The 18947-nt window shown below is 37.3% G+C and overlaps 1 protein-coding gene across 2 annotated transcripts in view; it reads left to right on the top strand.

Annotated features, from left to right (window-relative positions):
* The window catches only part of STX7 (syntaxin 7), a 52429-nt gene extending 36810 nt beyond the window's left edge, over positions 1-15619 (top strand). The window contains exons 4-10 of one of the 2 annotated variants that reach the window (XM_054491473.2): positions 979-1072; positions 1754-1891; positions 2725-2777; positions 3328-3424; positions 4897-4969; positions 9290-9372; positions 12655-15619. In XM_054491473.2, the coding sequence (XP_054347448.1) occupies positions 979-1072; positions 1754-1891; positions 2725-2777; positions 3328-3424; positions 4897-4969; positions 9290-9372; positions 12655-12747 (631 nt within the window). In that variant the 3' untranslated portion in view covers positions 12748-15619. Of the gene's footprint in view, positions 1-978; positions 1073-1753; positions 1892-2724; positions 2778-3327; positions 3425-4896; positions 4970-9289; positions 9373-11639; positions 12297-12654 lie in introns of those variants that run through there. The other variant, XM_063666607.1, reaches the window with a different exon arrangement.
* The last annotated feature ends 3328 nt before the right edge of the window (positions 15620-18947 follow it).

The raw sequence follows: 18947 nt of genomic DNA, 5'->3' as shown, positions 1-18947 counted from the left end.
GATTTTGGTATCCACAGGGGTCCTGGAACCAATCCCCTGCAGATACTGAGGGATGACTATAATTTACTTCTTTTATTTATTGTGTTCTTTCCCTTTACAAGGAAATGCTATTATTTTTTCCAGCATAAACTTAAATAATAGTAAATTTGTACCAATATTGCCTCTTTCCTTTTTATTTTTATTTTTATTTTTTGAGACAAGAGTTTTCCTCTGTTGCTCAGGCTGGAGTGCAGTGGTGCAATCTCAGCTCATTACATCCTCCACCTCCCATGTTCAAGTGATTCTCCTGCCTCAGCCTCCCAAGTAGCTGGGATCACAGGCATGCACCACCACACCTACCTAATTTTTGTTATTTTTGGTAGAGATGGGGTTTCGCCATGTTGGCCAGGCAGGTCTCACATTCCTGGCCTCAAGTGATCCGCCTGCCTCGGCCTCTCAAAGTGTTGGGATGACAGGTGTGAGCCAGCGTGCCTGCACACCCCCCCCCCCCACTTTTTTTAAGTATCTAGAGCATATACATGTTCACATAGAGAAATAAGAGAGGCCAGATATAACTAGATCTGGGAACTGGGCAAAGTCTAAGGTAACAAATCTTTTCTTACTCACCCGACCTTCCAGGTGTGAGATGCAGATAAAGGGCTTCCACATCCCCAGTATCTCAAACATAAAGGATCAGACATCTAACAGTCTCTCCTTCAGCTTCCCTCTGATTCGAGTCATCTGTGTTTCTAAATGGCCGTTGAATTGATTTCTCTAAGCTCACCTACCCTGTGTGAGTGAATAACCTGACATGTAATATTTGCTCAATATTTATCAAAGAATAGGATATGAAATTTTTTTTGATAGAGAAAGTTGAGAGCCAGTTTATGAAAAGGCAATTTTTGTACAACTGTTTGTCAGTGTTGATTCAAAAGGCAGAGTTGTAGCTTAAAGAAGTATATTAGTCCTTTGGCTGTAATGCGTGTTTTCTCACTTTAGGCAACAGAAGCAGCAGTATACTAACCAGCTTGCCAAAGAAACAGATAAGTACATTAAAGAGTTTGGATCTCTGCCCACCACCCCCAGTGAACAGGTATCAAGCTTTAAGACACATTGTTGATGTATTGAATGTGAAAAAAACCCAATGCATTGTAGGATCTTTGAACTGTTACGCTAGAAAGGAAATTATGCTAGAAAGGAAATCAAAAATAATTCTGTTTGAGATTAGTTCACAGAACACAAAACTATATTTAATTGCTCAGGTAGTATCCTGTGGTTCAATAAAGCAAAAATTATTTCCATGCATTTGCCCTGACCCATAATTAAGTAAGTTCTCAGAAAATGCTTCCTGAGTAATTATTTCCTGGCCTTCCGGGGCTGACTGCGTGGAACATGCAGGCTCATTCAAGATGTGAGGTGTCCTGGGGGCACATATTTATTTCCCTGCTTATTTAATGGAAGTTATTACTTTGCTAAAAGTATAAGGCTTTATTTGCCTGAAAAAGAATTACTTTAAAATAGCCTCAAAATAATGAGCTAGTTTTTAGCAGCATGAAAACCTGAGGTGAGAAATCCAGCATAATGGGTCTTTTGCCTCAAGTTAAATATGCACAGTATTTGACATACTATCAGAATGTTATTGAGAGTTAATCTGTAAGGTCCTGTAATTGGGGAGTAAGTGAAAACTTCAGGGTTAAATAAAGAGCCAACTACCGCAAATTCAGTTGAACTTCACAGCTAGATTCTAGTTGGCGTTTTCTTCTCTTTCCTCTAGCGTCAAAGGAAAATACAGAAGGATCGCTTAGTGGGAGAGTTCACAACATCACTGACAAACTTCCAGAAGGTCCAGAGGCAGGCTGCTGAGCGAGAGAAAGAGTTTGTTGCTCGAGTAAGAGCCAGTTCCAGAGTGTCTGTAAGTATTTTAAAAGACGTTCTAGAAATGAACATGGTTACTTGCTAAGGGTCCCATAAAAGTCTATAGTAGCATAATTTTTTAAGTCATAAAGATCTGTGAATATCTTGGAAATCAGCTCTTGAATATTTACTTTTATGCTTTTCTGCTCCATTTTTAGAAAAGGATGATAATTTTGTATTACTGTGGTTATTTTTTGTGTCATAGTACAGAAGATTACAGAGTATATAAAAATATAGAGACATATTTTGTCAAAAAAGATTAGGGATCAAATCCTGAGTAGTATTCTCACATCGTCTTGGTACTGAGGCTTTCTGCTTGTGTTCACGCTAGTATAGAAAGCACTTTCCTCCTGGATTACACTAAGATGACGGAGATGAATGGCGCAAGTATGTTGTATGAATATTGAAAATGAACATGAGCCTGGAGAAAATAAAGGAAGCTTTACAATAGAATTTTGAATTAATCTAATTTTAAATTCCCTTACAAACTATCACGAGTTATTTTCTTATTCATTAACATATGGATTCCAAGTCTACATTAAGCTTTAACTAAATAATATTTATTTGACCCTTGAGAATATTTAGTGAATTCCTTTCTTGTCTACTTAGAATATAAAATTACTTATAATTATATTATTACTTGAAGCAGTTGACCTGAAAAATTAGAACAAGAACTTCTTTCTCTCTCTCTACACACACACACACACACACAGACACGTACATAAATCAGTTTAGATTATTATAAGGGAAAATATGAGTGTTGTTTATTTTTTCTCATTTTTGCTTTTTTTTTTGCCCCTTCTCATTCCATCCTGTTACTAAATTATTCAGGGCAGTTTTCCTGAGGACAGCTCAAAAGAAAGGAATCTTGTATCCTGGGAAAGGTAAGAAGTACAAAACATTTTAGAAATCAAAAGGTAATTTTTCAAAGTTTATACATTAAGGTCCCTGGAACAGAATTAAAGCTTTCAATATATTATATCATAAATATCCTAAGTTGTTTGTATGTTGAAAACAGAGTAAATTTGAAAAAATTTTTAAGTAATTATAAAGTATTTATTATAAAATATATAAAATTTTCCAAATATAAAATATATAAAATTTTCCAAATTAAGTCCAAATTTATGGACTTAATTATTAATATAGACATTCCCTTATATGAGGTTTAAATCAGCTAAGAAGAAATACCCAGTTGACAAATATAGCTTCCAATAATTAAGTAATAACTCTAAACTCACGTTAGATAAAATGATATAAGTGAAATGAAAAATGAATAAAATTTTATTAATATATCTGTTATATTCTTAGAATTCTTTTGAGTAGTTCTGTGACTTTGGAGAATAAAATATCCTATTTAATGAATATATCTTGAATAGGTCCCATTGTTTTGAATACCAGTCTTTGTTTTTTTCCGCATTCATTTTTTTCTGTCAGCCAAACTCAACCTCAAGTGCAGGTGCAGGATGAAGAAATTACAGAGGATGACCTCCGCCTTATTCATGAGAGAGAATCTTCTATCAGGCAACTTGAAGTAAGGCTTACATTGTAGACTTGGGCTGCTGCTCTGTTCTTAGTGAGTTTGTTCTCAAGATGGTTAGGTAATGCTGGGAGAAGGCACGAGACAGAAAAATTTTGTTTTCTTTTTGAGACAGTCTCCCTCTCTGTCGCCCAGGCTGGAGTGCAGTGGTGCAATCTCGGCTCACTGCAACCTCCGCCTCCCACATTCAAGCGATTCTTGTGCCTCAGCTTGCCGAGTAGCTGGGATTACAGGCACGTGCCACCCCACCTGGCTAATTTTTTGTACTTTTAGCAGAGACAGGGTTTCACCACATTGGCCAGGCTGTTCTCAAACTTTTGGTCTCAAGTGATCTGCCTGTCTTGGCCTCCTAAAGTACTAGGATTATAGGTGTGAGCCACCATGTCTGGCCCAGAGAAAGAAAATTAATGTATCAGTTTGGTAGCATTTGTAATGTATGAGTTAGAATACTTCCTTTTTTAAAAAAATAATATTGTCCTTACTGTTTGTGCTAGGATGAGGGAACACAATCCCTCCTACTGCAGCTTTTTAAAAATTATGACTATTCTATTAAGCCATCTATGGACCACCTTAGTATTGAGAAAATACCAGTGTAGAGATAAATGTCTGTCCGAGAGTCTGGATGTCTTCCCGGGGCACATGATACACATCATACCTGCATGAGTAAGACCTTTTATAAGGCCTTCAAAGAATTTTATTTCTCTTTACTATGTTTATGACATCAAAGAGATCTAAAGGATTTATTAAGTCATAGTTCTTATGGAACCTACTTAGTTCCTAGAAAGAAGGCTAATAATAGCTAACAATGGCTGTAATTTATTGAAGACCTTCCATGTGCCAGGCACTGGGGGATGAATTCTTTATGTTAATTATCTCATTTAGTCCTTATAAAAACTTTATGAAGTAGTTAATTGTGTGATTGAAGAAAAGTAATTTTATATTTCCTTTAATCACTAAGTTTATAACTTCTTTATTCAGTAGTGACATTTCACTAATCCATTGCATGTTCAAATTATTAATGTGAGACGTTAAATTTACACCTAATGTTTTATTATTTTAAGCTGTCAAATTGATGTGTAAACTTTTATTAGAAATACGTGCTAAGAATATTTTGTACCCTTGTAAGTAGATACTGCTTGTGATACCAAAACTATCAGATTGTATAAAATGAACTCAGCAATCCATGGCTCTTCTCTATTATAGATCCTTCATTTCCATCCTGCCTCACTCAGTTGGTATTTTTAATGCCACAAACTTATTTTAGAGAACTGGTGACTATTGTTCAAATTCTTCTCAATTATTGTCAAATATTTTCCTGATATTTCCAAAGTTTATGTATTATATTTATGTATTATAGATGCATGCTCACCCATGTGTGAGTAGTGGTTTGGGTTTTTAAAATTTTTCCTGTTTTGTGGAATGGGGACTGAATTTCTGATTATAATAATATATGCCTTTTCTCTTAGGCTGATATTATGGATATTAATGAAATATTTAAAGATTTGGGAATGATGATTCATGAACAAGGAGATGTAATAGGTAAGACCTGCTAACTTAGATTTTAGAGGTAAGAGCAAGCTACATGCACTTTACCTGCTGTAACTTTCTCACAGAAGAGTAACCACTTTCTGTCCCTTTTTTGGTTTCCCTGGAACCAAAAGCATGGTCTATAAAACACAGTAAGCATCACCCTTGGCATTATCTAAAACAGATCTCATTTTTGACTCGTGCTGGTAGAAATAACCAGCTTCATTTATTTCAGAAGCCCAAATTTAATCAGGGCCTATTGCTGCCAAGACCATGGAAGGCACCATGAAACATTATTCCAGCTTATTTCCAGGGCCTCTGGTTTTAGTCTTACTCCAATTTAATTGTCATCATGCTAAGCACTTTTGGGGAAACTTGTGGTATATGTAACTGTGCATGACATCTTGTCTTTTAGGTATTAGGGAATAGGTAGCCATTTGTCTGATCATTCATTTTAATAGCTTTTTGGTAGATGAATTTAGTAGTGTTACATAGAAGTTAGGAATTCTTTTTAGAAGTGATTTTCTTTTTTAAAGTTGCTAAGAATCCCTTAAGTATTGAATGTAATAGCATTTCAATTAGGGTGTAGTTGTTAGCATTCATCAGGATCCTGACCATCTTGAAGTCTGGAGCTATGTATTGGTATGTCTAAAGATGCTTTTAGTATATTTTCTGAATTTGGTCCAACTGAAATATTTGCACCTTTACTTCAATGTAACTATTTTTTATCCATTCTTACCCTCCCCTGTATCCCCAGTAGATCACAGGGTAAAATTTCAAAAACCAATTTATTCATCATCCAAAATATGTTGAGTGGCTACCATGTCCACACACAAATCTAGTCATTGGAGATTCAGCTGAAATTAAATAACAGATAAAATACCCTATCACAATTGATCTTATAATGGGAGGAAGGACAATTTTTTAAAAAGGCGAGAAAAGCAAGTAAATGGTGATAAGTGCTATGGAGAAAATAAGGCCAGGGTAGAGAGATGGGACTGCTAGGGGTGGAAATTGTTGCTTCTTGACACAGGGTAGTTAGGTATGCCCTTACTGATAGGTGACATTTTAGTGAAGCCTTGGTAGATTTAAGGGAGCAAGTAAGAGAAAGCGTTCCAGGCAGAGAGAACAGCGAGTACAAAGGCCTTGAGGCAGAAGCATACCTGACATTTTTAATGAGCAAGAAGGAGACGGAGATCATGTCCAAGGGCAGGGGATGACATCATGTAGGAAGATTTCAGTTTTTACAGATGAATGAGAAGCCAAGGAGGATTTGAGTAGAGGAGTGCTATAACCCTGCTTTGGTTTCAAAGACTCACTTGGCTGCTGGAAAAAGACCAAAAGCAAGGAGGTCACCTAAAAGGCTATTGCAGTCATCCAGATGCTCAATCTTGTTGGCTTGTATTAGGATGGAACTAGAGGGATGGTGAGAAGTTCATGGATTTCAGACATTTTTTAAGTGGAGAGCCGAGAAGATTTACTGACTGGCTGGGTATGAGTGTGAAAGAAAGAGTTAATTTAAGGGTGATGCTAAGGTTTTAGCTTGGCCCACTAGGATGGTGAAGTTACTGTTTTCAGAGATGGGGAAATCTGTAAGTGGAGCAGGCTTAGATGGGTATAAATCAATCATTTTTGAATATGTTAAGTTTGAGGTGCCCCTTTACACCAAGTGAAGGTTTTGTAGACATTACTAAAGTGAACATGGAGTTCAGGGGAGAAGTCTGGGCGGGAGATCTAAATTTAGGAGTGATCTGTGTATACATAGTATTTAACCCCACAAGATTGGATGAGATAATCCAGGGATTAAGTCTGGATAGAGAATAGAAGGGGTCTGAGGACTTAGCCCTGGATCCTCTAAATGTTTAGAACAGTGTCTTCAAACTACATGTATTCATTTATGTATTGTTTAGGGTTGCTTTTGCACAGTGAAGGCATAGTTGAATACTTGTAACAGAGATCATACAACCCACAAAGCTTATTCATTTTCTGGCTCTTTGCAGAAAAAGCTTCTTAACCTCTGATTTAGAGCCCAGACAGTTGAAGAAGAACAAATAAAAAAGACTAAAGAATAGCCAGTGATATGGAGGAAATCCAAATGAATGTATCATCCTAGAAGGGAAGTGAAAAAAAGTGCTTCAAGAACAATGGATGGTCACCTGTTTCAAATGCTGCTGTTAGGTCAAGTAAAATGAGGATTAAGATTTGACCACTGGATTTAACAATGTGTAGGGCATAGGTGACCTCAATAAGAGCTGTGTTGGTGAAATAGTGTAGGTGAAAGCATGATAAAAGTGGGCTCAAGAGAGAATGGGAGGAGAACAGTGGTGGATACCAAGTATAGATGACTCTTTCAAGGAGTAAAGAGGGAAAGTGAAACAGAGAATGCGGTCATAGCTGCAAAAATGGATGTGGAATAAATGAGAGGTTTTTGATTTGCTTGTTTTTAAGATGGCAGCTATGGGATTGATGGAGGTGATCTACCAGGGAAAGAAATATTAATGATAAGTAAGAGAGAGAGGAAGTTTGCTGGACTGAGGGTTTTGAGTTAAATGATAGGAAATGTGATAAAGTGCACAAATGGAAAAATTGGCTCTTGCTCGGGGTATGATAGTTCTTCCTGGCAACAAGAAAGTTGTCAGGACACAGATATTGCACGTAGATAGGGTCATGAAAACGTGTGGAAATGTCTTCTGATGGTTCCTGTTGCTTCAAAAAGCTGGAAATCAAGGTCATGGGCTGAGAATGATAATGCCGGAGGAGGCCTGAGAAGCTTGAGGAGAGAAGAGGATGTATGATGTAGTCTTTCAGAAGTCAGAGAAATGAAGTAGACCTGCTTGGCAGTCATGACTTTAAAGTGAAACACGGTTAATCCTTTTTACATCCATAATCAGCTGCATGGGTACTGGTTGGGGTTTTGTCATATGACTAAAGTGGAGGGGCAAGGGGGCTAAGGATGAGAGTAAGCTGAGGCTAAGTGATTGTCCAAGGACTCTAAGGCTAGGGTAAGGAGGGAAGTGAGGACATGCCATATGTGAGGGACAGTGAAAAAGTGGTAGGATCAATGAAAGTTGAAAATTGTTGGAGCCAGGGAATTAGAAGGAGTGAGCTCTAGAGATAGAAGGTGGTGATCAGAGAGTGAGACCCTTGAAATTGAGATTACAGAACAACTGCAGTTATTGGAATGTCAGGGTTTGGGATGTGACCATGGAAATGGGTGGGTGAGGAAAGGTGTTCGTCTTTGGAGAAAGTATGGTCAGTGAACTGTGAGGCCAGGGTGTTAGAAGGGTCAGCAGTTGGATCTTGAAGTCACCAGTATGTATAAGAGAAGTATTGGAGAGAGCATCAGTGAGTCAGAGGCTAAAATATTCAAGGAGTGAGAAGAAAAGGCCATGCGATTGATAGATGTCTGCAACAAAGAGAGTTGGCTGAGTTTGATAGCATGAGCCTTAAAGCTGAGAGTTGGTAGGGAGGAAGAGACAAGGGCAAGGGTCTCATGCTTCAAAATGACACCCGTTCCACCTCCAGGCCCCTGGAGGGTGGGAAGAAAAACTGCCACCAATTGAGAAGGCTTCATGGGCCCTTGGTGAGGGCTAGATTTTAGCACAGAAGTATGTTGATGACCACAGAGTAAATGGCCTTCAGCACTCTGTATTTACCTTAAATAAACATTGTCACATGCTTGCTACTGAGTCGGCCATTACAGAACACAAACTAAGTAGAGCGTAGGTATTATGCTCCAGTAACTTAAAGTACATTCCATTTGCAAAGACATAGAGGGAAAAGAAATTGAGAAACATTAATGACTAACATAATGATTAAGGGATCAAGTTTTAGCATTTGGGTTTTTCTGTTTGTTTCCCTCTGAGGACATAATATTCTTTGAAAAGTCAAGGTACCAGTTTTTATTATGATGAACAAAATCTTCAGCAGTAGAAAGAAGAGAGTTGATCTCTTGTGCATTGGTCTTGACATAGATAGACCAAACTATGGAGTTTGACACTGAGACATCTCTTGTGCTGACACTGATTTGATAATGTCAGGGTGACAGTACTTTTCAGGGGTTGCCAGGTAGAGCTGGAGTTGCTCTGTAATGAAGATGATCAAGGTTCTGTTCTACAAATGCTCTTATATTGTTTGGATCACCTGAAAAATAGTATAGATGTATACTATGATTCTTATAGCCAGCTTAAAAAAATTCAACTTTACGATATACTACTATTAACCTTTGAATAATGACCATATTTAATCTTACCTTGAATGAAATTTAGTGATTTGTTACTGGAGCATCAATACATGTTTAACACATTTGTGTGTGTGTGTTTTATTTTACAGATAGCATAGAAGCCAATGTGGAAAATGCAGAGGTGCATGTTCAGCAAGCAAATCAGCAGCTGTCAAGGGCAGCAGATTATCAGGTAATTTAACTGTGATCAATTTTCTTATAACTTATCCTTTTCGTGTGTGTGTGTGTTTGCGTTGAGGAAGCAGGGAGAGATTAGGTTTAAAATGGCTGAAGATGTTAAAATTTAAAATCCCATGGAAGAGAAGTCTGTTTAAATAATACCAGTCAGTTTATAACTGTTTTTAGCCTGTGTTCTTCTCGGGGTTGAACCAGAATTGTTGGCCTACAGAGAGAGAAAGTTTAGTGTTTGGGCGGCAGAGACAATTCTAGGCTTTTCTGATGGCCGGGGATCTCTGATGTCATTGTGACATTTCTACCCAGAAACCTTTTTTGTGATAGGCCCCTCCTTCCCATTTCTTGCTGCTCCCTTTTACTTTTTATTTCTTTTTGTCAGTGACACTCTGGACTAAAGAGGCAAATTTCCTTGTCCTAGAGAGATTGCTTCAGGTCTTGTGGAAATCATATTAGCTTGGAGTGTCACTGTTCATTATATATTCTGTCCACATTCAGCAGACCCTTCACCAGGAATGAATTTATTTCTTGAGTCGGGTTAATATAGGGAGTCCACATGCATGTGTCAAATATAAATTATGTGTCAAGTACTATACAAATATTAGAACTATCAACTATTAATACATCATACAATATGCAGACCTTTGATGTTCAAATTGGGTAAGGCCAGGCTCTTTGGAAACCCCTAAATGCCGTGTAGCATTTGATTTCCTTTTTTAAACTCCATTCCTTTGTTGCTGTCATTCATAATTATCATTTTCTTGACCTTATTAACCTTTTTTTTGACACAGAGTCTGGCTCTGATGCCCAGGCTGGAGTGCAGTGGTGTCATCTTGCCTCACTGCAACCTCTGCCTCCTGGGCTGAAGACATTCTCTTGCCTCAGCCTCCCGAATAATGTGTACGGCCACGCCTGGCTAATTTTTGTATTTTTTGTAGAGATAGAGTTTTGCTGTGTTGCCCAGGCTGGTCTGGAACTCCTGGGCTCAAGCGATCGACCCATCTCAGTCTCCCAAAGTGCTGAGATGACAGATGGGAGCCACCATGCCCAGCCGCTGTTAACTTCTTATAAAATATCTAAGATATTGTCACCTTCTCAGACATTTTCAATTGCTTTTTGTTTTTCTCACTAACCTTAGAAGCTGCCTTTCATTTCACAGTCCATCTTTTACTGGACAAATTACTGCATATTCAGTGATAAGTAAATAATAATGAAGCTATGGAGATTGCTGAGTTATAACCAATTGTATTCACTGAAAGTCACTCCTGTTTATTATCTTTGTCCATGTCATTCAGATATACAGCTCAGTGGAATTAATATCACTATATCACTGTGTCATGGACTTTAGGTATCCCTCATGAATAATTGAAAACACACACACACACACACACACACACACCTGCACACACACACACACACACACACACACACCTGCACACACACACACACACACCTACACACACACACACACACACACACACACACACACACACCCCTACACACACACACACACACACACACACACACACACACACACACACACACACACACACACACCTGCAAATGCCAGAAGTCTTCTGGAGCTGTTAGCATATAACTGCTGAAACTTAACTGTATCCATCAGTGACTAGGTTCACATGGTATTTTATTTTGCTTTTGGATTTGGGGGAAATGTGGATATACTGCCAAGTTTTACTCTTCCTCTTCCTTGTGGAAGGCCAAGCCTACAGGAAAACGCACGTGTCCCAAGCTACACCCCAGGACTAGAAGCTGCCCCCAGGCTTAATTCCCCCAGCTCCCGAAGGGGGACGAGATGGCCACGCAGCACAAGTGCTGAGAAGAGAGGCAGTTTTCCAATAGTTCTATTTGGAAGCCTTGATATGTTTGGGTGAACCCTAAGAATAAGGAAAGTGATAAATTTGCTTATCACCACATTGTGCCAGGGTCTCATTACCCCACACTAGGGGGAGTACCCCAGGCAACAAATACACCATTGTGGGATACCCGTGATGCCTCACAGGTACATTACACTTGTGTTTGTGATAACCAACTGGAGTCTGGGAAAAATATTTATGCATGGTATTGAAATTTTAAAGAAATTGTGTTTGATACGTAAGGAGTATTCACTGGAAAAATTAGATGAATATGTGGAATATTCAAACTATTTATGGTTTTCAGGGTAATTTCAGACTCAAATGTATCTTTTTATAAATATTTTGGTACTTTACTTGACACAAAGTAAATTTACAAATTTTTCTACTTTGTAAGAAAAAGGATTCCTGCATGTTGATGTGAGATACAAACGCCATTAAAGAAATACAGAAATCTACAACTGAACCAGGAATGAAGAACGAACCAAATTCTTAACCATTCGGTTTTCAATGACAGCATTATGATTTTGTTTGCTCTGTGGTTTTGTTTGTTGAGATTTTGAACGTAGTTTCCCATTAATATTAAAGAATGAGAATGATTTTGGAAACTCATTCCAAAATCATTGTATTTTGGAAACAAGAAATATGTGTGAGGGGCCGGGCGTGGTGGCTCATGCCTGTAATCCCAGCACTGTGGGAGGCTGAGGTGGGCAGATCATGAGGTCAGGAGATTGAGACCATCCTGGCCAACATGGTGAAACTCCATCTCTACTAAAAATACAAAAAAAAATTATCTGGGTGTGGTGGCACGCGCCTGTAATCCCAGCTACTCGGGAGGCTGAGGCAGGAGAATCTCTTGAACCTGGTAGGTAGAGATTGCAGTAAGCCGAGATTGTGCCACTGCACTCCAGCCTGGGCGACAGAGCAAGACTCCATCTCAAAAAAAAAAAAAAGAAATATATGTGAAGAAAAGTTGCCAATTTGTACTTACTGATATCTTCAGAGAACTCATTTTTAAGAAAAACTTTAATAAAAGGTAAAGAATGTTTAAGCTTGTAAGCTGTTCTTTGTTTTTATTCATAGGTAACCTCAGTCTCTTGTTTAAGTCAGTAACTTATTTCGTGGTGTCTTCTTTCTTAAGCTCAGCCACACCCTTAGAAAAATTACCAATGAAAGTTGAAAAATTGCTCCCTTAATTGTAGCATTAGTTCAAGAATTTTTTTTGAAAAAATAGTGCCATATGTATTAAAGAGATTTATGAGGAACAAAAAAAACAGTCAAAAATTTGAGGGCGATATACTACTACTGATTTTACTCTAGAAATGAACCAAATTATTTTTAGTTGCTGTAGAGGTACTCCACTAAATCTGTAAACATGTTTTTTTGTTTTGTTTTGTTTTTTGCATCTGCAGCGCAAATCCAGAAAAACCCTGTGCATCATCATTCTTATCCTTGTCATTGGAGTTGTGATTATCGGTCTCATCATATGGGGATTGAACCGCTAAAGTTATAAAGGAGCACAGTGTTGCACTACATTGTCTAAATTATGTAGGAAGATTCCTGTAATCATGTTTTTTTAATTATTATTTTAAAGCTATTGTATAAAGGATGGTTCCCATACTTTGTTATTTTTATTGGGGGGGGTTGGGGTGGTTCCTTTGGATTAAATCTGATATTTTCTAATACTGAAAGATTTTCTAAATATCACTGCTGACATAACTCCCATGGTCTTCAATTTAATAGTTGTTAAGTTTTTGCCCACATTGCATATGCCTTTCATTTATAATTTATTTACCCTGCTTGACTTAGTTTTGGGAATTTGTAAATTTAAAGGTGTGTGTATTCTGTCTGCATCTCCTGTCACTGTGACACACCTAGACGTGTGTTACTTGAATTAAAATTCTCAAATTTAATTTTGATTTGCTTCAGCAGGGAAAATATTCTCAATAATGTAAAATAATTAAGGTCTATTCATGGGTTGTATTTTTCTGGTTCATAACAGCACAAAGTGTCTTTCATTTTTTTGTTGGTTTTCTTTTAAGATCTTTTTTACTCTGAAGTCGGTGAATACTTTTCTAGTTTATTTGATACTCCTTCTGTGTATATATTAAGCTTTTGCTGTAGATTGCCTAGTAAAATTACTAAGGATAGGTTGTTTTACATATGGTCTATTTAAGTCTGATGTTTACTGGGGAAAGTGTAGTTACTAAAAATGTTTAACCTAATTTGGAAGAAGAGTATGAACAACCAATACCAATACCTATTGTGTTTGGATTCTAAAGATTCCAGTTTGTTATTCCACTAAACTAGTTATCTTAACCATATCATCTGGTTTTGTGGGCCATTATTTACCTTCCCTTATGTCTTGTAGAATAATGGTTACTATTTTTAGGTCAAAATTACTTTTGGAAAGTAACTTTCCCATAATTAACTGTTTTTGAGCACCTGACTCTTAAAATTTAGTGTTTACCTTGCGTGCCATTTTGTGTCATCCTTCATTAGAAAAGCAATTGGAGGTTCGCCAGTTATCTCACTTCCCTTTTTAAATCAATGTTGTTTTAATGCACTAATCTGAATTCTGTAAAGAGGATTATCTTAGTTTATACTTTGTATTTTATAATGTTCTTGTATAGCAGTTCGGTACTGAAGGCAGTGTTTAACTTCGCAAGCTCTGAGACTTCAAATGGGAACAAATAGTAAGTAGTTAAGTAAACCACATCTTTGCAACCAAAATAAAGATGAGTTAAAAGGTATCTGGTTAGGCCTATTTCATGAGGACTGTGCTCTGGTGGGACCACAGGTCACCTGATACTTAGTGCTGTGTGCTGCCTGAAACCTCAGCATGGAGACATCACCACATGCACTGTGGCCATTCAGCATCTTTCTGGAGCACCAGTTCACTCCAGGTTTTTATTTTAGGGTGTCATCGATTTTACCTACTTTGTCACACTGGTAGAAGTTGCTTTGCATGTCAGAAAAACTCCATTTTTTTCCACAAAAGGGATTACAGAAAACTCTTTTGTGAGTGAGTGATTGGAACTTAGAGACTCCTGTTGCCAGAATCAGACTGCCCTAGAGCAGAATGGACAATGCAGGGAGGAGAATTCACACAAACAGCACCTGTTTTGAGGCCCGTGCCAGCCCACCAGGCCTGCTCAAATGTGGTCTTTACTTCAAGTGCACAGAGGCACGTGAGGTTTCTGGTGATAAACCAGCATCTTACTGCTGTTTTAAAGTCCCATCCCCATGGCTTTCACAATCAGTTCAGTTTCTTTGCTGTACTTGATAAAATGTTTATTCTCATACAGGTCAAGTACATTTACTTCTATTCACTTCACAGTGAGTACCCAATAACAACAAAAGCGCTTAAAAATTTGGGGAGCATGATTTTAGTACCTTTATTTGAAGTGTAATCATTTTAAATTATTATTATTTTAACTGGGGAAGTTATCAGTGGTTTAAACAGGAACTTTAGTCGTTTCAATTCGTTTAAGAAACATATTAAGTTTGAGGGAAAAATTTCCCATGAAATATTTGGAACGTAAGAGTAGTATTGATTAGAAAAAATTAAATAAGAAACATAGTATGGTAGCCAAATTTTTTTTAAAATCTTGAATTTTTTCTGTAGGTCAGTTTTAGAATTGCTGTGAAAAGTGAAGGTTGCCCTGTGGAGAATAAAATTAGAGTTGTTTTCATAACTGACAGCATGGTGAATCCATTTGAGTCAAAGTGAAGAATTTCCTCATCAAGTGACTATGCATTTGTTTTTGTGTGCTCAAAAGAAATACTCAAACACAGATTGATATTAACCAGCCAGGTAAACTGAACGACAATGTGGCATTAAGTATTTGGCTGTTGTATTGGTCGTTAAATACTATGGTTTTGCAATATGATTGATGGTAAAAGAGTGATGTCATATTGATACTAGAGTAGCTTGTTTTTTTAGTAGGCGTGGGACGATCTCTTTTACAAGTGCAAGTCAGTCTAGGACAGCCGTGGATGCAGTGTCTGGAGTTGGACCCTCTGAGCCCGCTGGCTGCCCCAGTAGCATCTGCATCGGTGACCAAGGACACTGCACTTTGAAGAGGTCACCACTGGGTTGTTTAGTGTCTTCACTGCTTTTGTTAAAAATTGTAAAATTTTGTACTCAAAAAGTTGTGTTTTTGAATATCAATTGTTTAGACACACCTACAATGATAAATAAGTGCCTTTAAAGGCCCCTCTTTCCATGAAATACATCTGTGGTTTAGCAAGGAAAGTACAAAATAGTTTATGTAGCTGGTATAATTTTTATTTGTGTCTTCATGTAGAAAAAATGAATGTCATAATAAAATATAAAACTTAACATAAAGAAAATAAAGTCATTGTTCACCTTAATAGCTAAGGTCCACAAGCGTAACTTATTCAGCATTTATTTTTTTTGAAAGTCAAAATTGAATTTATTTCTTTCACATGGCTGGTTTGCTGCAATATGAAGTTTCAGAATGGGCTGAAGTAAGTTGATTGAGGGATTTGAGTTGAATGACATTTTCAAGTTCATTTAAATATGATAAAAATTCATTGGTGGTAAATAACATCTGTCTTTCCTGGAAATAAAAAGTTGTGTATTTTCATGATTCAGTTAAAACAAAAAATTTTCAGTCCTCCATAACATTTGAACAGTTTGACTTGTCAGCAAAGAAATACACTTACCAAATTTTAAACCAATGGGAGCCTGAAAGTGTTACAATGTACTGCTTCTTTGACACAATTCTCTGTTTAACAACTACCCTAACATAATTTATAAATCAATTAAGATAAAACCATTTTTTCTGAGCATTTAGGAATTTGTGTCCTCAAAATACTGTGACATGAGAGATAGGAAAGAAATTACCTGGTTGCCAGACATGCACGATTATCTTTCCTCATTTCAGCTGCGTTTTCCAAAGTAGTGGATTGGATAAAGCAGCAGCTCAAAGTCAGTGGATTGGATAAAGCAGCAGCTCATTCACTGAGGTCACAAGATAGGTAGGAAACTTTTCTTTAATGTGAATTTTGCATATTTTAACAATTCAGTTAGAAAAACAGAAACCACTTGATGGATTATAAGTGTAAAGTGTTTTAACGTAGGGAATTAGACATCAAAAGGGTGGGTGAGGAAGGTGTCTGCAGCCCCAAAGTGGGTGGATCTCAGGAGCTGGCCCAGGCACTGCTGTGACTCTTGAGAACATCCAGAAGGCTGTGCTGTCGGCGTGCAGCACTGACAGTGTGTCTCAGGGAGCTGTCCCCAGCTGTCAGCTGTTAATAGCTCCAAAGCCAGTGCCTTGCAAGAGATTTTGAAACTGCTGTGAAACTCATGTCCTCTGCCTGCCTACACTTCTGTCTGCAGTGGCCTCTGAGGAAAGATGGTCTCTCCTTTTCTCATGGAAATGCCGGTCACGGGTCAACTCTCAACTTAGAACCAGAGACAGAAGGAGTTTGTGGGAAGTGTGGTTTCTGGTCTACCTGCACTGCAGAGGACATTCTAGGAAGAGAAGTGAGTTGACAGTCTAGCATAATTGTGAAACAAACACTGAGATGTACAGTTCAAACCACGTGAAGTGGAAGCCTCAGAATTTTCTTCACTTTCATTAAAGATTCTTTGATGGAAAAATTTAGAAGCATTGGCTCTAGATGGTAAGCGAGTCATTTTTTTCCAACCGAAATAAAAAATACATATACTAAGCTTCTGGGGCCCCAGGACTTAACACAGTTTCCTTCCTTCCTTCCCTTCTTCCTTCCCTCCCATAGTAGTTGCTTAATAAATACTTAATTTGGCACTTATTTGGGGCCAGCTTTTTGCCAGGCTACTACATGTTCTAAGAGTGAACCAAAAGAATAAGCATCCTGCCCTCAGGGAGTTTATGTTTTGTTATTTGGCATATAAAAAGCACTTGGTGTGTTAAAAGAAGGGAAATAGCTGTGTGAAAGGAAGGAGGCAAGGAAGAAAGGGAATGTCTAAATATAAATCTCCCTTTGGACCAGCCTCCTGTTTATCCAGTTTTCCTTACTAAGTAACTGAATTTCATTTTCTTTTCTTAATTGACAGACTACCAGAAAATTGCTAGTTTTCTAAAGAGAAACTACTGATTTGCGTGATGATCTGTGTGTAATGGCTCCAAAAAGGAGCCGTTCTCTTGGTGGCAGCAGTTGGATTCAGAGCTTGGGCATCCTGATCATCAGGACAGACATTTGCAGGATATGTATAGAATTATTGCCCCAAATAGAGGGCAAAGCACTAGACAGAAGGGTGAGATCCAAGGGGAATTTGGAATCTATATTTCATCAGAATGCATTCAAAGCAAAAACAGTAAGTATGCTCCATATAAAGAAATGTATCTTAAAATGTTTTTAATTTAACCCTACCCATCCCTTGGCAAATTTTTTTCTTTTAAATCAAATAGGAATAAAGAAGAAAATCTTCCTATTGGCCCATTTTCTCGTAATTCAAATACCATATCAATACACCAATTTTAATTCTTTGTTTTGGTAATCATTTGGTTAACATGAATATTACGTAATATTTTTCTCCAAATAATCCTAATTTTAAATGCAGAAATAGAGCTAAATAACACACTAAATAGGTTTTTATAGACATTGTTGCTTCTGGCAAGTTTTTAAGAGGTTGGTCACTTAATTGCTCAGAGTGGGATTCCCGTAGGTTTTGTGTAGTGATGGCATTTATGCTTAAAATGTAAGTGGTGGAAGGCAAAACCAGATTTCCTGTCCAGTCGTTACATGCACAACACCTCTACTTGTTGGAGAAGGAGTTTTCTAGAACTGAACTGAATCTTTAAATAAACTTGAAAGGGCATTAATTCCCACTTTGGCCAACCCAAAGTACAAATTTTTAAGTGTTTACTGTAAGTATCGTTAGACAGTAGTTACTAACTCCAACACCTAATAGCATTGGTAGAAAACTCACAAATGCAGTTATTTAGCCTCGACTAAGATTTTTCTGATACCTAGTTTCACTTTCTAATGCCCTCTGAAAGTTTTTTAATCATTTGTTTAATGGGAGATCTGAAATATTAAACTCAGACCAGAAAGAAGAGAACCTGTTTTCTAGAAATTAGGTTTTTAATCCAAGTAAGATGCAAGCTTTTGCTTTTTTAAAACTTGTATAGCTAAAAACTTGATGGTGAAAAGCTCTCAGATCAAAGCTGATCCTTCTGTCAGTAATGATTCTAAAAATAAAGCAAGATTTTAATGGGGAATATATTTTATTTCATTCTTATTTCAAACCTAGGTGCTGTGGTCGTTTTGAGTTCATTTCGAGGCGTTTTCAATGTGCCTCAGGCCACATCCAACCTCTTCCCAAGGCCAGATTTAATGTTCAGCCTCATAAAGGTTATCATAGTTTTAACATTTAAGTACTATTTTGCAGTGGGTATATACCAAAATTTGCTAATAGTAAGATAACCTTAGTTATATATCATTCACATTAGTTCTATCTTGGAGGCAATAAATAAACATTTCTTGTTCAAGAAATTCATGTTAGTTCTATCTTGGAGGCAATAAACATTTTTTGTTCAAAATTAGGGCTACCCTATTGTCTTTATGTCTTTTCCCGATCTGTGGTCAAACATTTTTCTTAGTCATTTAGAAATTTTCTATGTTGTTTTAAATTTTCTTTAAATCTAGAATGGAGTATGTGACCAATACTTTCCTTTGGAATGGTATGGAC

This window comes from Pongo pygmaeus, chromosome 5 (assembly GCF_028885625.2).
Source record: "Pongo pygmaeus isolate AG05252 chromosome 5, NHGRI_mPonPyg2-v2.0_pri, whole genome shotgun sequence".
Taxonomy (NCBI): Eukaryota; Metazoa; Chordata; class Mammalia; order Primates; family Hominidae; genus Pongo; species Pongo pygmaeus.
Note: the sequence above shows the minus strand (reverse complement) of the source record. Positions and strands in the feature narration are given on the sequence as shown.